Below are 15173 nucleotides of genomic sequence, written 5' to 3'. Positions count from 1 at the left end.
TTGCAGTGAGCTGAGATCATGCCACTGCAATTCAGCCTGGGCGACAGAGAGAGACTCCGTCTCAAAAAAAAAAAAAAAAGAAATTAATGCAAATTATGAAGCAGACATTTAAGATATCCCTTATCCATATAGATAAGAATAAATATGAGATAAATTGATTAAATTGTGTTTTTTCTTTTGTGCTTTAGGCATTAGGATTTTTGTCTTCTTATGGAATAGGAATGGAATATGATCAAGCTAAGGTAAAGGTCATTCTGTTTTATTCTGGAACAAAATTGATTTCTTTAAAAGGGACATTGAATAAAATCTACTCATTAATTAAAGGGGTTCACTCTAGTGTAGTAGCTGAAAGCGCCAGCTTAATAGTCAAAGAAATGTAGTGCTCTTATGCCATAAGTTTCTTAAAGCCTCATAAGTCAACTTCTTCATTGAAGATAGATAGTATCTGCTTCATAGGGAAATTATGATGATTAAATGAAATATCTCATACAATGCCCTTATCACAGACTCCAGAGATTAGTAAACCCCTAATAAACGGCAGCCATCTTTACAAAGGAGAGTAAAATTTGAAATTTATTTTGGAGTAACCCAATGGGTCATTGTGAGACTAGGAATAAAAAAGGAATCGTTGGTTTGAGTTTCAAATTTAAATGGCCAACCTGGTTTGGGGGGTTTTTTGTTTGTTTGTTTTTACTTTAGGCACTGATATATTACACCTTTGGAAGTGCTGGAGGAAGCATGATGTCCCAGATGATTTTGGTTTGTAAACAGAATATTCTCGGGACCAAATTTTTATACCATAAATACAGCATTGTCTTGAATATTAAGATGCATCTGTTGGTGTTTTAGGGGTACAGATATTTGTCAGGAATCAATGTTCTACAGAATTGTGAAGTTGCCCTAAGTTATTACAAGAAAGTGGCAGATCATAGTAAGTAATCCACATAACTTATTTAAAAATAAACAGCTGCCAAGGAATTAGAAAAATGAATCAATAACAGTTCAATTGATATAAACTTATGAAAATATCAAAAGTGTATGTTCTTAACATGTTGTAATACAATTATTTTAATATAATACAGAGTTTCTGTTTCCTTAATAGCTACTTTCCAAATAATTTTAAAAGATTATACTCAGTTTTTATTTTCGTTAATATGTATCCCCAAACAATTCTGTTTTACTTGCTTTTGTGATGATCTTTCCTTTACTGAGAATTTGAATGTAACACCAATAAATATTAAGCAGTTACCATAAATATAACATTTAGAATATGGGATGACTGCCAAAAATTCCTAAAGGAATGAATGTAAGGTACATACATTGGAGGTATCTATCACCACATGTGAGAACAATTCAAGCAACCATTAGTCTAAATGTAATCAGAATAACATCTAAACACACATCTTTGGCACTATGAGGATCTGAGAAAAGAAAGAAGGAGGAAAAAAAATAGTTTTGAATTTAAGATGCTATATATAACAAGATCATTTCATGTGCTTAATGAAATTTGAATTACTATATATATTTCAAACTGCACACTTTGTTAGGTGTATTCAAGCATATTTATATTTATTTTCAGACTATCCATAGGAAGTAATTAAAGAGCAGTGATTATACCTGTATTACAGTCTTAGTACCAGAAAAAAATTATGGATAGAGTGAGTTGTCTGCTCCTAAAATATCCCCTTTCCGTGAGTCTTTTTGGTCAAGATCTTCTGTAAAGTCTGATTCAAGTTGATACAATACTTGCATAGGTTGCAAAGAAGAACTAGAAAACCCAAAAAACAAAAATCTGTACTTTTTTTTTTTTTTTTGAGACAGCGTATCCCTCTGTCATCCATGTTGGAGCACAGTGGCTCGATCTCTGCTCACTGCAGCCTCCGCCTCCTGGGTTCAAGCAATTCTCATGCCTCAGCTTCCCAGCTATCTGGCATTACAGGCGTGCACCACCATACCTGGCTAATTTTTGTATTTTTAGTAGAGACAGGGTTTCACCATGTTGGCCAGGCTGGTCTCGAACTCCTAACCTCAAGTGATCTGCCCGCCTCTGCCTCCCAAAGGGCTGGGATTTCAGACACGAGCAACTGTGCCTGGCCAAAAATCTGCAAATTTCTACTTTTCATGGATCTTCTGTCTCTATTAGTTGAACAGATTTCTGCACAATTTAAGATAATAAGCTAACGGTGTTTTCTCTAAATTGACTGTTATCTCTTGCAGCCTCTGTTTTCTAGCTATTCTCTGGCTTGTTTTTATTCACAGTTGCTGACACATTTGAAAAAAGTGAAGGTGTTCCAGTGGAAAAAGTGAGACTAACAGAAAGACCTGAAAATCTGAGTTCTAACAGTGAGATTTTGGATTGGGACATATACCAATACTATAAATTTTTGGCAGAAAGAGGAGATGTTCACATACAAGTAATGTATACAGATGAGATTGAGTTTTTAGAACATGAAAATTACAAGGGCCTTAATTCTTTCTGAGTCCTGGAGGGATGAACAACACCCCATCCTAAATAGGAAAGGGGAGAGACACGCCCTCCTTTCGCCCTACTCCTGTTTTGTTCCCTGCTACTTGCAGTTCCTGTAGCCCACTGGAGAACTAGTTGCCATAATAATAGCAATGTTTTTGCATTTCTTCCTTAAAACTTAATTAATTTTTTTTTTTTTCGAGATGGAGTCTCGCTCTGTCGCCCAGGCTGTAGTGCAGTGGCGCAATCTCCGCTCACTGCAAGCTCTGCCTCCTGGGTTTACGCCATTCTCCTGCCTCAGCCTCCCGAGTAGCTGGGACTACAGGCGCCCACCACCGTGCCTGGCTAATTTTTTGTATTTTTAGTAGAGACGGGGTTTCACTGTGTTAGCCAGGACGGTCTAGATCTCCTGACCTCGTGATCTGCCCGTCTCAGCCTCCCAAAGTGTTGGGATTACAGGTGTGAGCCACTGCGCCCGGCCCCAATGTTGGTTTTAATAGGAATAAACTACGACAATCCAGAAAGGTTCTATGTTTGGGAACAGGACAGTATTTGCACAATCTTTGAAGGTCAAGAGCTAAAGCCCCTAGGTTTATGTGCCTGGGTGATTCTGTACCCCGGCAGGCTGGCTTCCAGCCACTAAGGAAGCCATATATCCAGCAGCAACCAATTACCCAATAAATGATACAGTCTGGAATGTTTCCCTAAATTTTTCAGGACATTTCAAATGCGTCCAACAATCAACATACTACAGTAGAATCACCACATAAATGTTTTATTTATTTAAAGTAATACTGCTGCTAAAATGATTGCCAAACTCATCGTTCCTAGGTCTCTCTTGGACAATTACATCTAATTGGGAGGAAAGGTCTGGATCAGGATTACCACGTAAGTCAATCTCAAGATCCAGTCACATGGGGTGGGGAAGGTAATAGTGAGGGAGGCTGGCAGGGAAGTGAAAGCGGGGAGAGGGAGAGGTGGAAGAGTTGCTCAGAAAGCCCACTGATGCTTTCTTGGTCAACTATGCTTCCCAGCTTCTTAGGCAGAACTAAGTTCTCCAGAGGGAGCACTTGCCCACCTGCCTTCAAGAACAAAGGGGAAGGGACTTCTGAGGAGCAATCGAGGCAGGGGAGTATCCATGTTGCAGGAGAACCTAGTCTCTGCCCACTCACACACACCTTGGGCCGGGATTAGGAGAGAGAATATCCACACCTGCCAGCCTGAACCCAAGGCCAGACGCAGAGTCCACCTGGGGATCACCGCTAAGGAGCCTGAGAAGCAACTTCATCCCCATTTGGCTAAATCAGAAGACAGACTGCTTTTAATATAATTAAAAATATATTAAACATCCTTATACATTTGCAAAGCTCCTTTCAATCATTTTGCTTAACCTTACCTTATCCCAGTGAGGTTAAAAGGTTAATTAACCGGCCGGGCACAGTGACTCACGCCTATAATCCCAGCCCTTTGGGAGGCTGAGGCGGGTGGATTACGAGGTCAGGAGAATTGAGTCCATCCTGGCAAACATGATGAAACCCCGTCTCTACTAAAATTACAAAAAATTAGCCGGGTGTGATGGCACATGCCTGTAATCCCAGCTACTCGAGAGGCTGAGGCAGGAGAATCACTTGCACCCAGGAGACAGAGGTTTCAGTGAGCCCAGATCATGCCACTGCACTCCAGCCTGGGCGACAGGGCAAGACTCCATAAAAAAAAAAAGAAAAGAAAAAGAAAAAAAAGTTAATTAACCATTCAAATTTGTAGTGAAGAAAAAAGCAAATGAACAAATGAACTTGACCTACACAGGATCCTCCTCTGTAAGATGCCAGGGTCATGGGATGAGTTCTTGCTTAGATTCTGATAGTGGTTTCAAGGCCCTACATCACCACAGACCTGGGAAGTAACTGGATTTTTTTTTTTAAAGATGATTTTGCTGCACTTTTCATTTATAGCAGCCACATGCTCCTTGTCTCAAAGGAACACATAGCCTATTTCAACATAGTCCCAATGGCTAAGTGATAGAAACAACTACTTTATAAGGCTATTACCTAAAAAAGTGATCTGTTATTACTTTGCATTTCATTTTGTGTTATTTTATGAATGTGTCTTTGGTACTATAATTTGTATTTTATATGAGGTCCAGTAAACATCAGGTAAATGTCGAAGTCATTTCATAAAATGTGATAAAATAGGTAGGAATTTAAATAAGCATATTCACCCCAAGACAGCTCAGTTGAAGATCCACAGATTTTTCTTTCATCTTAATCATAACCAAAGTTTTAGCTTCTTAGATGGGAAGATCTGGATTCATAATATTACTCTGTCAGATTTCAGCCTGCAATGAGTTTCTCATGTTAATCATAGAATGTGGAACTAGGAAGGCTTCCTTATTTTCCATAAACATGAAATTTGGATGTGAGGGCACCCTAGCTTCAGCTGTAGGGAAGACAAACTAATCTTTGTACAGTGCAATAAAATCCCACAAAGTTGGTACTTCAGTCAGCTCCAGCCACTGTGGTCACCAGGATGGCAGCTGCAGCTGCCTCCAGGTGAGGATGAAGTGCAATCCCAGGGCAGGATCCTAGAGCTGTTGTGTAGCAGCCAGGCAGCTGAGTGTCACCCAGGAGCCCAGCCAGGATCTCCTGTGGGCTCATTCATAAGATTTTATTGCATCTGTTTTACAAATAAGAAGCAGAGGCTGGAGACATAAAATAAATTGCTTCAAGGCTCACAACTGGGAAGTAAGATTGTTTAAGAAGCAGAATTTGAACTCAGGCCTTCAGAAATCAAAACCTGAGCTCTTTCCATTAAACTTCATTTGACCCAGGCCAAAACAAAAAACAGCCTCTAAAATCTGTTCCCTCATTTATAAAGCAAGAAGAAGAAATGACATGATCTCTCAGTTTCCTTTAGCTCTTTCTGATAGTGGGTTGGGCCTTCTGCTTCCAGATATCCCAAGAAGACGAGTTTAATTCCAGAACCATCCTTGTGGTTCAGGTATTCTCTGGGGTAAGCACAGGCTGGTCCTTTTTTCTTCTCTCAGCCTAATGAACCTGAACTTGAATGGAGGACTCCAGTTGAAATATCAAACCTTACGACAAATTGACTTATCTATCAGTTATCTTTGTCTGCATTTTAAACAGTCCCAAACTTAGGTGGTTTTCAATAATAACCATTTATTTAATTCATGATTTTGACAGGTCAGCAATTTTGGTTAGCCTCAGCTGAGCAATTCTGATCTGGGCCAGGCTCAGATAATCTTCGCTGGGCTTGCTCATGCATCTGCAGTTCGCTGGAACATTAGCTAGCGCTGGCTGGTTTATGATGGCTTCCTCTGTGACTGCTAGAATGACTGAGGTCCCTCTCCATGTGGTCTCATGCTCCAGCCAACTGGCCCAAGCTTTCCACATGGCAGTCAAAAGTTCTAAGAACACCAGAGCAGAAGTCTCTTGAGGCCTGAGCTCAGAACTGACAAATCACTTCTGCCACATTCTTTTGGCCAAAGCAAATCACAAGGCCAGCAAGCTTGGAGAGGTAGGGAAATGGGCTTCTCCTCTCAATGAGCAGAGCTGCAAAGTACTGCGGTCATTCTTGTAACATACCATAGTGTAGCTGTGCCAGAATCAACTTGGAAGGCAGGGGAGATGCATAAGGGAGAGGGAAGATACAAAGATAAATCCAGTTTCCAAAAGGCTATTACTGCAGCTCTTTTCATGCCTCACTTCTCATCTTTCCAAGTCTCACCTCCTCAGAGAGGATAATGTTTTCTTTTCTTTTTATTTTATTTTCTTTTTTAATTGACTCATAGTAATTGTACATATTTATGGGATACACTGTGATGTTTTGATCATTACATAATATATTCATTATGTAATATATACATATGTATGCAAATATGACGTATACATTATGTAATTATCAAACCACGGTAATCTGCGAATCCATCACCACAAACACTTGTCATTTCTTTGTCATGTTCTATTCAAAATCCTCTCTTCTAGTTATTTTGAAATATACAATACCTTATTCTTAACTACAGTCCTCAGCCTGAAGACCACCACTTGAGCCAGTATGCTAATATTTCAGTCCACCAAAGAGAATTATTAGTATAAGACTCTTCTTCTTAAATACTCCAGTCCACTGCTCAGAAAATTAAATTTCAAAATACCTGGAAATAACTAGCTTGCCTGTCTTTTCCTTCCTCATTGTTTGGTTGAACTAATCTCTCTCATGAGTTGTCATCACAGAAAACATTTTTACCCTCCCCCTGACCAAATTCTTAATTATTGAAAAATACTGTATACTTGATTACATTATCTTGAAATTTCTACACATAGATTTTAATTTTATTTGCATTTCTAAATATATGCAGGCTCAGAGTAAATTGGATTAGGAAAGCGGGATGTTTGGGTGAATATTATTAAAATGGATAAAGCATAATTAAATTAAACCTAGCAGAGGAATAATATCAAATTTGTAAGGGCAACTGCTTTGTCTATCCTGCTACCCATTAAAAAATTTTTAAAAAGAGCTAATACCATCTCTTCTCAGGATGATCTACAGAGTCAGAGATGAAAGAAGTATTCAGGCCAGGCACGGTGGCTCATGCCTGTAATCCCAGCACTTTGGGAAGCCGAGGTGGGCAGATCACAAGGTCAAGAGATTGAAACCATCTTGGCCAACATGGTGAAACCCCATCTCTTCTAAAAATACAAAAATTAGCTGGGCATAGTGGCGCACACCTGTAGTCCCAGCTACTCAGGAGGCTGAGGCAGGAGAATTGCTTGAACCTAGGAGACGGAGGTTACAGTAAGCTGAGATCACACCACTGTACTCCAGCCTGGTGACAGAGCAAGACTCTATCTCAAGAAAGAAAAAAAAAAAGTATTCATAAAGATTTTTAGAACAATACATTTTCTTGGCATTTCATTCTAGGGGAAATGTTACAAACTGATTAAACTACAGATTTGCTTATAGTCAGTGAAAAATCATGATCTTTTTTTTAAAAGAGAGATATGGGTTCAAATAATAAAACTTTACTTACTTAACATAATATCTGGGGCATACTATATTTCATACTAAGACACCAGCAATTGTAAGACACACAAATATTTTATGTTCTGAGGAATAAAAAAAAACTACCAATATATATTATAATATGCCATCGACAGTAAGAAATGTCCTGATTGAAATGAGGTGGGAGGAGATGTACATCTTAGAATCTGTGAAATATGATGATGGGTGCTCAGTTAATAAAGGAAGAAAGGAAGGAAGGAAGGAAGGAAGGAAGGAAGGAAGGAAGGAAGGAAGGAAGGAAGGAAGGATCAATGGATGGATGGATTGATGGATGGATACTTGATCTTAACTCTTCAAGAACAAGAACTCAGGTTGGCTCATGTATATCCATCAAGGTAGCTTTCTTGGTGGTAGTTTCATGTGGTGTTTAATAAAGATTTATATAATTGAAGCAATAGTATTATGGACATGTAATTTTAAAAATGAAAAAAAAAAAGGGAATGAAATGCTAAGTAAGCCATGACAGTGGAGCAGTGTGTGAGACAGAGTCTCAATTCCTTTAGGTCTTTATCAAAAAATTATATTTAAGGGTGGGGAAAACTACAGGATTTATATTTGCTTCTGGAGAACAAGTTACTTTCTTTTAAAATTTCACTGATTTCCCAGAATGAAACTTTTTTCAAAAGTCTCTATTACAAGATATTTGAGAGCCAAATTACTAAACTGGACTTTGAAAATGATTTTACAGAATCATAATACTAGAGCAAGAAGAGCCCATAAAGATTAAAGTCCAGCTGCCTTGTTTTAGAGATGGATAGACATTCATTGCTGATACCTAACATATAGCCCACACTATGCTAAGTACAGAAGATTCAACATTGGAGGAGACAAAATAGTAGATAATGAAATCAATGGATGAATGCCACAATACGGACAGGATGAGGTGCCCTGAGAGCACAGAGGAGGAGAATCTGAATAAGGAAACCAAGACCAGGAGATAATGTGATTTGTGTAATTTACACAGTTACCTGGGGACATATTTTGGTCACAGCTCAGTAGAGAGATTCATGAGATACACTTTTATTTTTGATATTACTGTTCTCTCATTTAGTAACTTGTACATTGCTATAACTTTCCCCTCTCCAGCTGACACTTAGATGATTCCAGGCATTTTATCTTCAGGATTCCCTAACATTTATAGATCTTCAGTGGCTTCTATTTTGTATTTTTTATTTTAAAATAAAATAAAATCCTTATAGCCGCGTGTGGTGGCTCACATCTGTAATCCCAGCACTTTGGGAGGCTGAAACAGGAGGATCACCTGAGGTCAAGAGTTCAAGATCAGCCTGGCAAATATGGCAAAACTCCACCTCTACTAAAAATACATAAATGAGCCAGTTGTGGTGGTCACACATCTGTAGTCCCAGCTACTCAGGAAGCTGAGGCAGGAGAATTGCTTGAACCCAGGAGGTGGAGGTTGCAGTGAGCTGAGATCACACCACTGCACTCCAGCCTGGGTGACACGGCAAGACTGTCTCAAAAAAATTTTTTTAATTAAAAAAAAATAATAAAATCCTTAGCCTGGTATTCAAGACTGTTTATAGTAATGGTCTCATCGTATTTTTGTAAGTCTTCACTTTCGGATGTTGTATTTCAGCCACGCTGAAGTAGTTACTATTTTCTGAACACAACTTGGCCACTCCCATCCCCATTCCTTTGCTCAGGTTCTTCCCCTAGCCTCTGTACTGGTGACTTCTCACTATCTTTCATGAGGCCTCGATCATTTTAGCCCTCCCCTGTATACCGTGGAGACAGAGTGGTGAGCTGCTTATTGATCTCCAGTACTAACTGCACAACTCTGACATGTTGGTAATAAGATCAGATATTAATAACACACTCCTGACGGTGCTATTGTGAAGATTAGGTAAGAAAAAGTTTACAAAACACTTATTGGAGAACTGGATACAATGTCTTTTATTCTATCTCCTTCTAATTCCTTATGGAGTTTATTTTATACCACCTATTACCTACTATCTTACTGCTATTTATATGTATTCTCTTTCTCAGGAACATTGTTAGGGAGCAAATGTAGGAATCATGTTTCTGTTTATCTATGAATCACCTATAATACGTAACATACTATCCTATATATAGCAGGCTTCAATCAAGTGTTTGAAAGGGTAAATGAAGACTGGGAGAGCTGGATGGATGAATGGATGCATGATGCCATGAGGTTCAGCAGTGGCAGCATTTGTACTTATGTCCACAAAGAAGTTAGCAACATTCCTACAGCAAACTTCCATGTCAAATAACTACCAGCAGTTCTTCCTTAAACATTCTCTTCTCTTTGAGAAGGAACATCTTTGCACATCAACCTGATCAAGACTTTTTAAAAAGCAGAAGGGTCGTATCCTAACAAGACACTTTAAAGAATGGCTTCACAGCTGGGCATTGTGGGGGTCGCCTGTAATCCCAGCTACTCGGGAGGCTGAGGCAGGAGAATCACTTGAACCCAGAAGATGGAGGGTGCAGTGAGCCGAGATTGTGCCACTGCACTCCAGCCTGGGTGACAGAGTGAGACTCCGTCTCAAAAACAAACAAACTAAAAGAGCAGTTTCATATCACTTTCTTGAGGCTGATTTCTTTCATTGCTCTATATGGTTTCCGAGAAGGGGCTTTCCAGAAGGTCAAGATGAGGCCTAGGGAGTGTGGCAGCAAGGGACAACGTCAGCCCTTACGTGTTCTAGACAGAGTGCTTCATTTAATGTAATGACCTAGACAAAAATCAGAGGCTTCACTGGCCTCCTTCAATTTGAGTCAGAAGGAATTGTCTTAAAGCTCACTTCTGCATAAAGACCTAATCTCAGCAGCCGGGCAATTGTGTCTGGTCTTACTATGCCTATAAACATTAGGATACTGTGTATCCAATTCTGCCAACCATAGTAAAACCTCTTATTAAGTACACAGTGTCAACAGAGAAGCCTGCTTTTCAAAATAATGGACTATTTAGCTTCACAGCTGGGATTCATCTCTCCCTACAAAGCTACATTCCTGTCGTGGCTTTCCAAATGTAAGAAGCAAGTCCTCATGTTATAAAATGATATGAAAGAAAGAGATGGAGACACTCTCCCACTCCTCAGGTTATGGTTGAAAAAGCACTTGGTCGGAATAGTGCCTTGAACAAAATGAGCATTTCACAAATTTTTTTTTAAGCTCAGTGGCAAGAACCATAGATATTTTTCGAATGCATATTGAATTAAATAAAGTGTGGCTCAAAAAGCTATTTTGAAGGATTTATTTTGTGACTAGCAATAACACTGTTCCTTTTCTCTCCAGAAAGCATTACGCTACTTCTTAAAGGCAGCAAAGGCCGGGAGTGCAAATGCCATGGCATTTATAGGAAAGGTACATGCTTCATCTTGATTCATAGTTTTCATTTATTAAAAACCTAAGAAATTAGCAGCGTGTGCCTGTTGTCCCAGCTACTTGGGAAGTCAAGGTGGGAAGATCACTTGAGCACAGGCGACCAGCCTGGGCAACACGGCAAGATCCTCTTTATTTTTATTTTATTAAAAAATAAAAACCTAACAAATGAATGATACCAGCTCATTGAACCCATTGTAGAGGGACAGCACAGCAGGCCTCTCTGACGGAAGCAGCTGAATGGGGCGTTTGGCTGCAACCTGAGGGTGGTATTCTTGAGGTGACGGTTTGGGAAGAAGCCTCATATAACAGCAGCCTTTATCTGGGGCACCAAAAGCAACCTTAAAAGTGCACCTGGGCCAGGCGCGGTGGCTCCCGCCTGTAATCCCAGCACTTTGGGAGGCAGAGGCCGGTGGATTGCTTGAGGTCAGAAGTTCAAGACCAGCCTGGCCAACATGGTGAAACCCCGTCTCTACTAAAACTACAAAAATTAGCTGGGCGTGGTGGCGGGTGCCTGTAATCCCAGCTACTTGGGAGGCTGAGGCAGGAGAATCGGTTGAACCCAGTAGGCAGAGGGTGCAGTGAGCCGAGATCACGCCACTGCTCTCCAGCATGGGCAACAGAGAGAGACTCCGTCTCCAAAAATAAAAAATAAAATAAGAAAGTGCACCTGGCCCAGGGCTCCTCCTCTGAGCGTAGCTATGAGCCTATGACCACCCCACTCCCCAGTATGTAAGAGGAGATCCAGGTTGGTTGAGTGCTGGAGACGGGTACAGGTCTGGGCCCAATCAGGCCCTTCTCTCCTCTGCTGCTGGAGTGTGAATCAGCTCCAGACTGACCAGAGCTATCCTTATGCCACCTCTGATGGGAGGCCTCCTGTGACTGCAGAGTAGCCTGGTGGAGGGTTCCTCTGGAAATGCATGCTCTTCTCTCTCCTTCAAAGACTATTCACTCCCCTGTGTGCCGCCTTGGCTCCCTGCAGCCGATTTGCATTAGTAACCATAGGGACAAATGTCCTGCTTCCTAAGTGCAACACACAGTAAATGTAGATGCAAAACAAAAGAGAGAGAGAAAACACAAACAGGGTCCATTTCTTTGCCCTCGGCAGGGTCACTCCAGAATCTGTAATAAATGGTACTCTTACTTTTTCTTGTTGTTTTAAATCGAGGTAAAATGTAAATATGTAAATAACACAAAATTGACCACTCTAAAGTATACAATTCAGTGGCATTTACTACTTTCAATGTGTTGTACCACTCTTACATCTATTTCATTTTAAAATATTTGCATTACCCTCAAATTATTTTTTTTCTATCCTCTTTTCATTTTTCTTCCTAGATGTATTTAGAGGGGAATGCTGCTGCACCGCAAAATAATGCTACTGCCTTCAAGTACTTTTCCATGGCAGCCAGTAAGGTATGTCCTTAATGCACTGCTGTAAACACATACACACAAATTGCTTTTATTACATGCAGACTGGTGCCAAAGAATGGACCTCAAAGTCCCAAGCCCAGATAATGGGCCAGTAAGGAGTTTTGTGTCCTGGAAAAGTATAATATTGGTGATGGGAGTATGCAATGACAGTAAGGGAAGCTACAACTTGTCTTCTTGGAAAATGAAAAATGGCAGAGGCTTGTGCTGCCCTAGCAGAGGCCAGGAGGAAACCAGACAGAAGTTCAGCTTTCCCCTCTCCCTTATGCAATAGATGAGGCCATCTAGCTTAGGAACAGGAAACAAAAGAAATGAGGACAGAGGAAGGGAAAATCCCTCTGTCGGCCAGAGCTCCCTCTGGCCAAGGTGGGAGCTTGTCAGGGAGGAGGCCAGGGCAAGGAGACTGAGAATAGGGATCTGGAGACAGAATTCCTGGCTTGAATGCCAGCCTTGAAACTGACTAGATGTGTGAACATGAGCAAGTTACTTAGCCTCTCTGTGCCTCAATTTCCCCATCTGTAAAATGGGATTTTAAGAATATTTGCCTGCCAGGCACAGTGGCTTGCGCTTGTAATCCCAACACTTTGGGAGGCTGAAACAGGCAGATTGCTTGAGCTCAGGAGTTTGAGACCAGCCTGGGCAACATGGTGAAACCCCATCTCTACAAAAAGTACAAAAATTAGCCCAGCGTGCTGGCACACACCTGTAGTCCCAGCTGCTCAGGAGGCTGTGCCTCATATTGTGAAGTACTTAAAGCAGTGCCTGATGCATAGTAAGCGCGCTATTATCTTTTGCAGTGTGGGGCCAGTAAGGTAGAGTGAACTTCGGAGCACATTCCAGACAGAATGAATTAGCTGTATGAGAGACGAGCGAAATGGTATAATGTGCCTCCTGTATTGAAGTCTCTGCCTTTGTTCCTGGGCTCCGTGAGGCTGGTATCTGTCAGATAAGACTTAGTAGACTCCTCTGAATCCCTTTCATGCATAAAAGATAGCCTCATCCCAACACCCATCGGCCTGCTCTTGGCGAATGGCCTTGGTAAACTTTCCATCCCTGCACAGTAGGAAGCACTTTGTTGTCTTACAGTTGCATACTGGAACACTGGCAGTAAAGCTGTGCTCAAATCAGGAATCATTTCAACCGTTCCCAGTTTTTAAAAACCCACACACTGCTCTAGGAGACTATTTATAAGTGACTAGCACCTCGGAGCTGCTGCTATTGTGGTGTAAATTACTGAGAAGGCTAGTACCCGGCTTCTCTCTCTTGTAATTTATATGAAATTGTTGCTCAGCAAGGCAGTTATCTGAAGTACCGTTAGATTAGGATGACCAGGAAAAGCAGACTGAAAAGGAGTAACAAGGAAAATCTCTTATAATCTGGCAAATAACCCTGATTTGTCAGCCCATAAGAATAATGCCAGGGAGATGGGAGTGTAAATTAACTCAGCTTCCAAGCTATTCAGGGTTGTGGAACCAACCAGCAGTGATCTGGGTCTCTGGTGCGCTGAACCCGAGCTGCTTTCCTTTACAAAGGAAATCTGAACTTACAATTAAGGTAATTATTCTAAATGGCATTGGGTAGAGATGGCCACATACTTCTTGATCCGTGCCTGGACAATTTATGAGATTTCTCACTCTTACTACCTTTTTTAAAACTTCTTTGTAAATTTGTTTTTAAATGATATCAATACCATGACACAGAGCTACAGAATTTACAACTTCTTTTGTCTTATTTACTTAGAAACAAGCACAGTGACTGAATGTGACATTGTGCCCATGTTGGACCACATTCCTCCAGTTCTTTCTTGCGCCCCTGAACACGTCAGGCCCGTCCCCATTTCCACACTTTTGTCATCTGCCTCCCCTTCCCAGAGTCTCTTATTCTAAGTCCTACTTATCCCCCAGAGCACAGCCCAGTCCTCCCTCCATCCACAGAGCTGCCCCTGCCCTTACTGGCTTACATGATCTCTTTCCTCTTCTGAACTTACCCTGCATTCACTCCTGCTGCTGGGATTTAACTGGTTCCTACCTGTTGCTTCTCCCTTCTTGTCCAAAAGCCATGTGTCCTCAACTAGAGGAGGGCAAAGGTCCTGCCAAGGGGTTATTAAATAAAGGGGTCTAGAGCAGGGGTTTATTAAATATTTGCCAAAGAAAGGCCTATTTGCTCCCTGACTTCATGTCAGTTAACCTAAGCAACAGCATTACACCCTAAAACAGCAGGTGTATACTAGAGGGGTTGGCTATACATATGGTTTTTCTGGGCCAGAAAGTGTTTTAAAAATCAGTGAACTGGCCGGGCATGGTGGCTCACTCCTGTAATCCCAACACTTTGGGAGGCCGAGGTGGGCGGATCACCAGGTCAAGAGATTGAGACCATCCTGGCCAACATGGTGAAACTCTGTCTCTACTAAAAATACAAAAATTAGCTGGGTGTGGTGGCATGTGCCTGTTGTCCCAGCTACTCGGGAGGCTGAGGCAGGAGAATCGCTTAAACCTGGGAGGCAGAGGTTGCAGTGAGCTGAGATCCTGCCACTGCACTCCAGCCTGGCAACAGAGCAAGACTCTGTCTCAAAAAATAAATAAATAAAATAAATAAATCAGTAAACTTGACATCCAAATCTAAACATCCAGCTTTTCTTGAAAATGGCAAAAGCTAGCCAGGCATGGTGGCTGACACCTCTAAATCCCAGCACTTTGGAAGGCTGAGGCTGGTGGATCACTTGAGGTCAGGAGTTCAAGACCAGCCTGGTCAACATGGTGAAACCCTATGTCTACAGAAAGTACAGAAGTAGCCGGGCATGGGGGCGATTGCCTGTAATCCCAGCTACTTGGGAGGC

The 15173-nt window shown here is 41.2% G+C and overlaps 1 protein-coding gene across 2 annotated transcripts in view; it reads left to right on the top strand.

The window, feature by feature from the left end:
- Nucleotides 1-15173, top strand: part of SEL1L2 (sel-1 suppressor of lin-12-like 2 (C. elegans)) — a 145275-nt gene that overhangs the window by 105827 nt on the left and 24275 nt on the right. For both annotated transcript variants that reach the window (XM_011962567.1, XM_011962574.1), the window contains 7 exons: nucleotides 189-242; nucleotides 700-759; nucleotides 850-931; nucleotides 2260-2414; nucleotides 3299-3355; nucleotides 10820-10888; nucleotides 12245-12322. In XM_011962567.1, coding sequence (XP_011817957.1) covers nucleotides 189-242; nucleotides 700-759; nucleotides 850-931; nucleotides 2260-2414; nucleotides 3299-3355; nucleotides 10820-10888; nucleotides 12245-12322 — 555 coding nt within the window. The remainder of the gene's footprint in view (nucleotides 1-188; nucleotides 243-699; nucleotides 760-849; nucleotides 932-2259; nucleotides 2415-3298; nucleotides 3356-10819; nucleotides 10889-12244; nucleotides 12323-15173) is intronic.

This window comes from Colobus angolensis, unplaced genomic scaffold (assembly GCF_000951035.1).
Source record: "Colobus angolensis palliatus isolate OR3802 unplaced genomic scaffold, Cang.pa_1.0 Scaffold117, whole genome shotgun sequence".
In the NCBI taxonomy this organism is placed as follows: Eukaryota; Metazoa; Chordata; class Mammalia; order Primates; family Cercopithecidae; genus Colobus; species Colobus angolensis.
The sequence above is the reverse complement of the archived record's forward strand: the minus strand, read 5'-3'. Positions and strand labels throughout refer to the sequence as shown.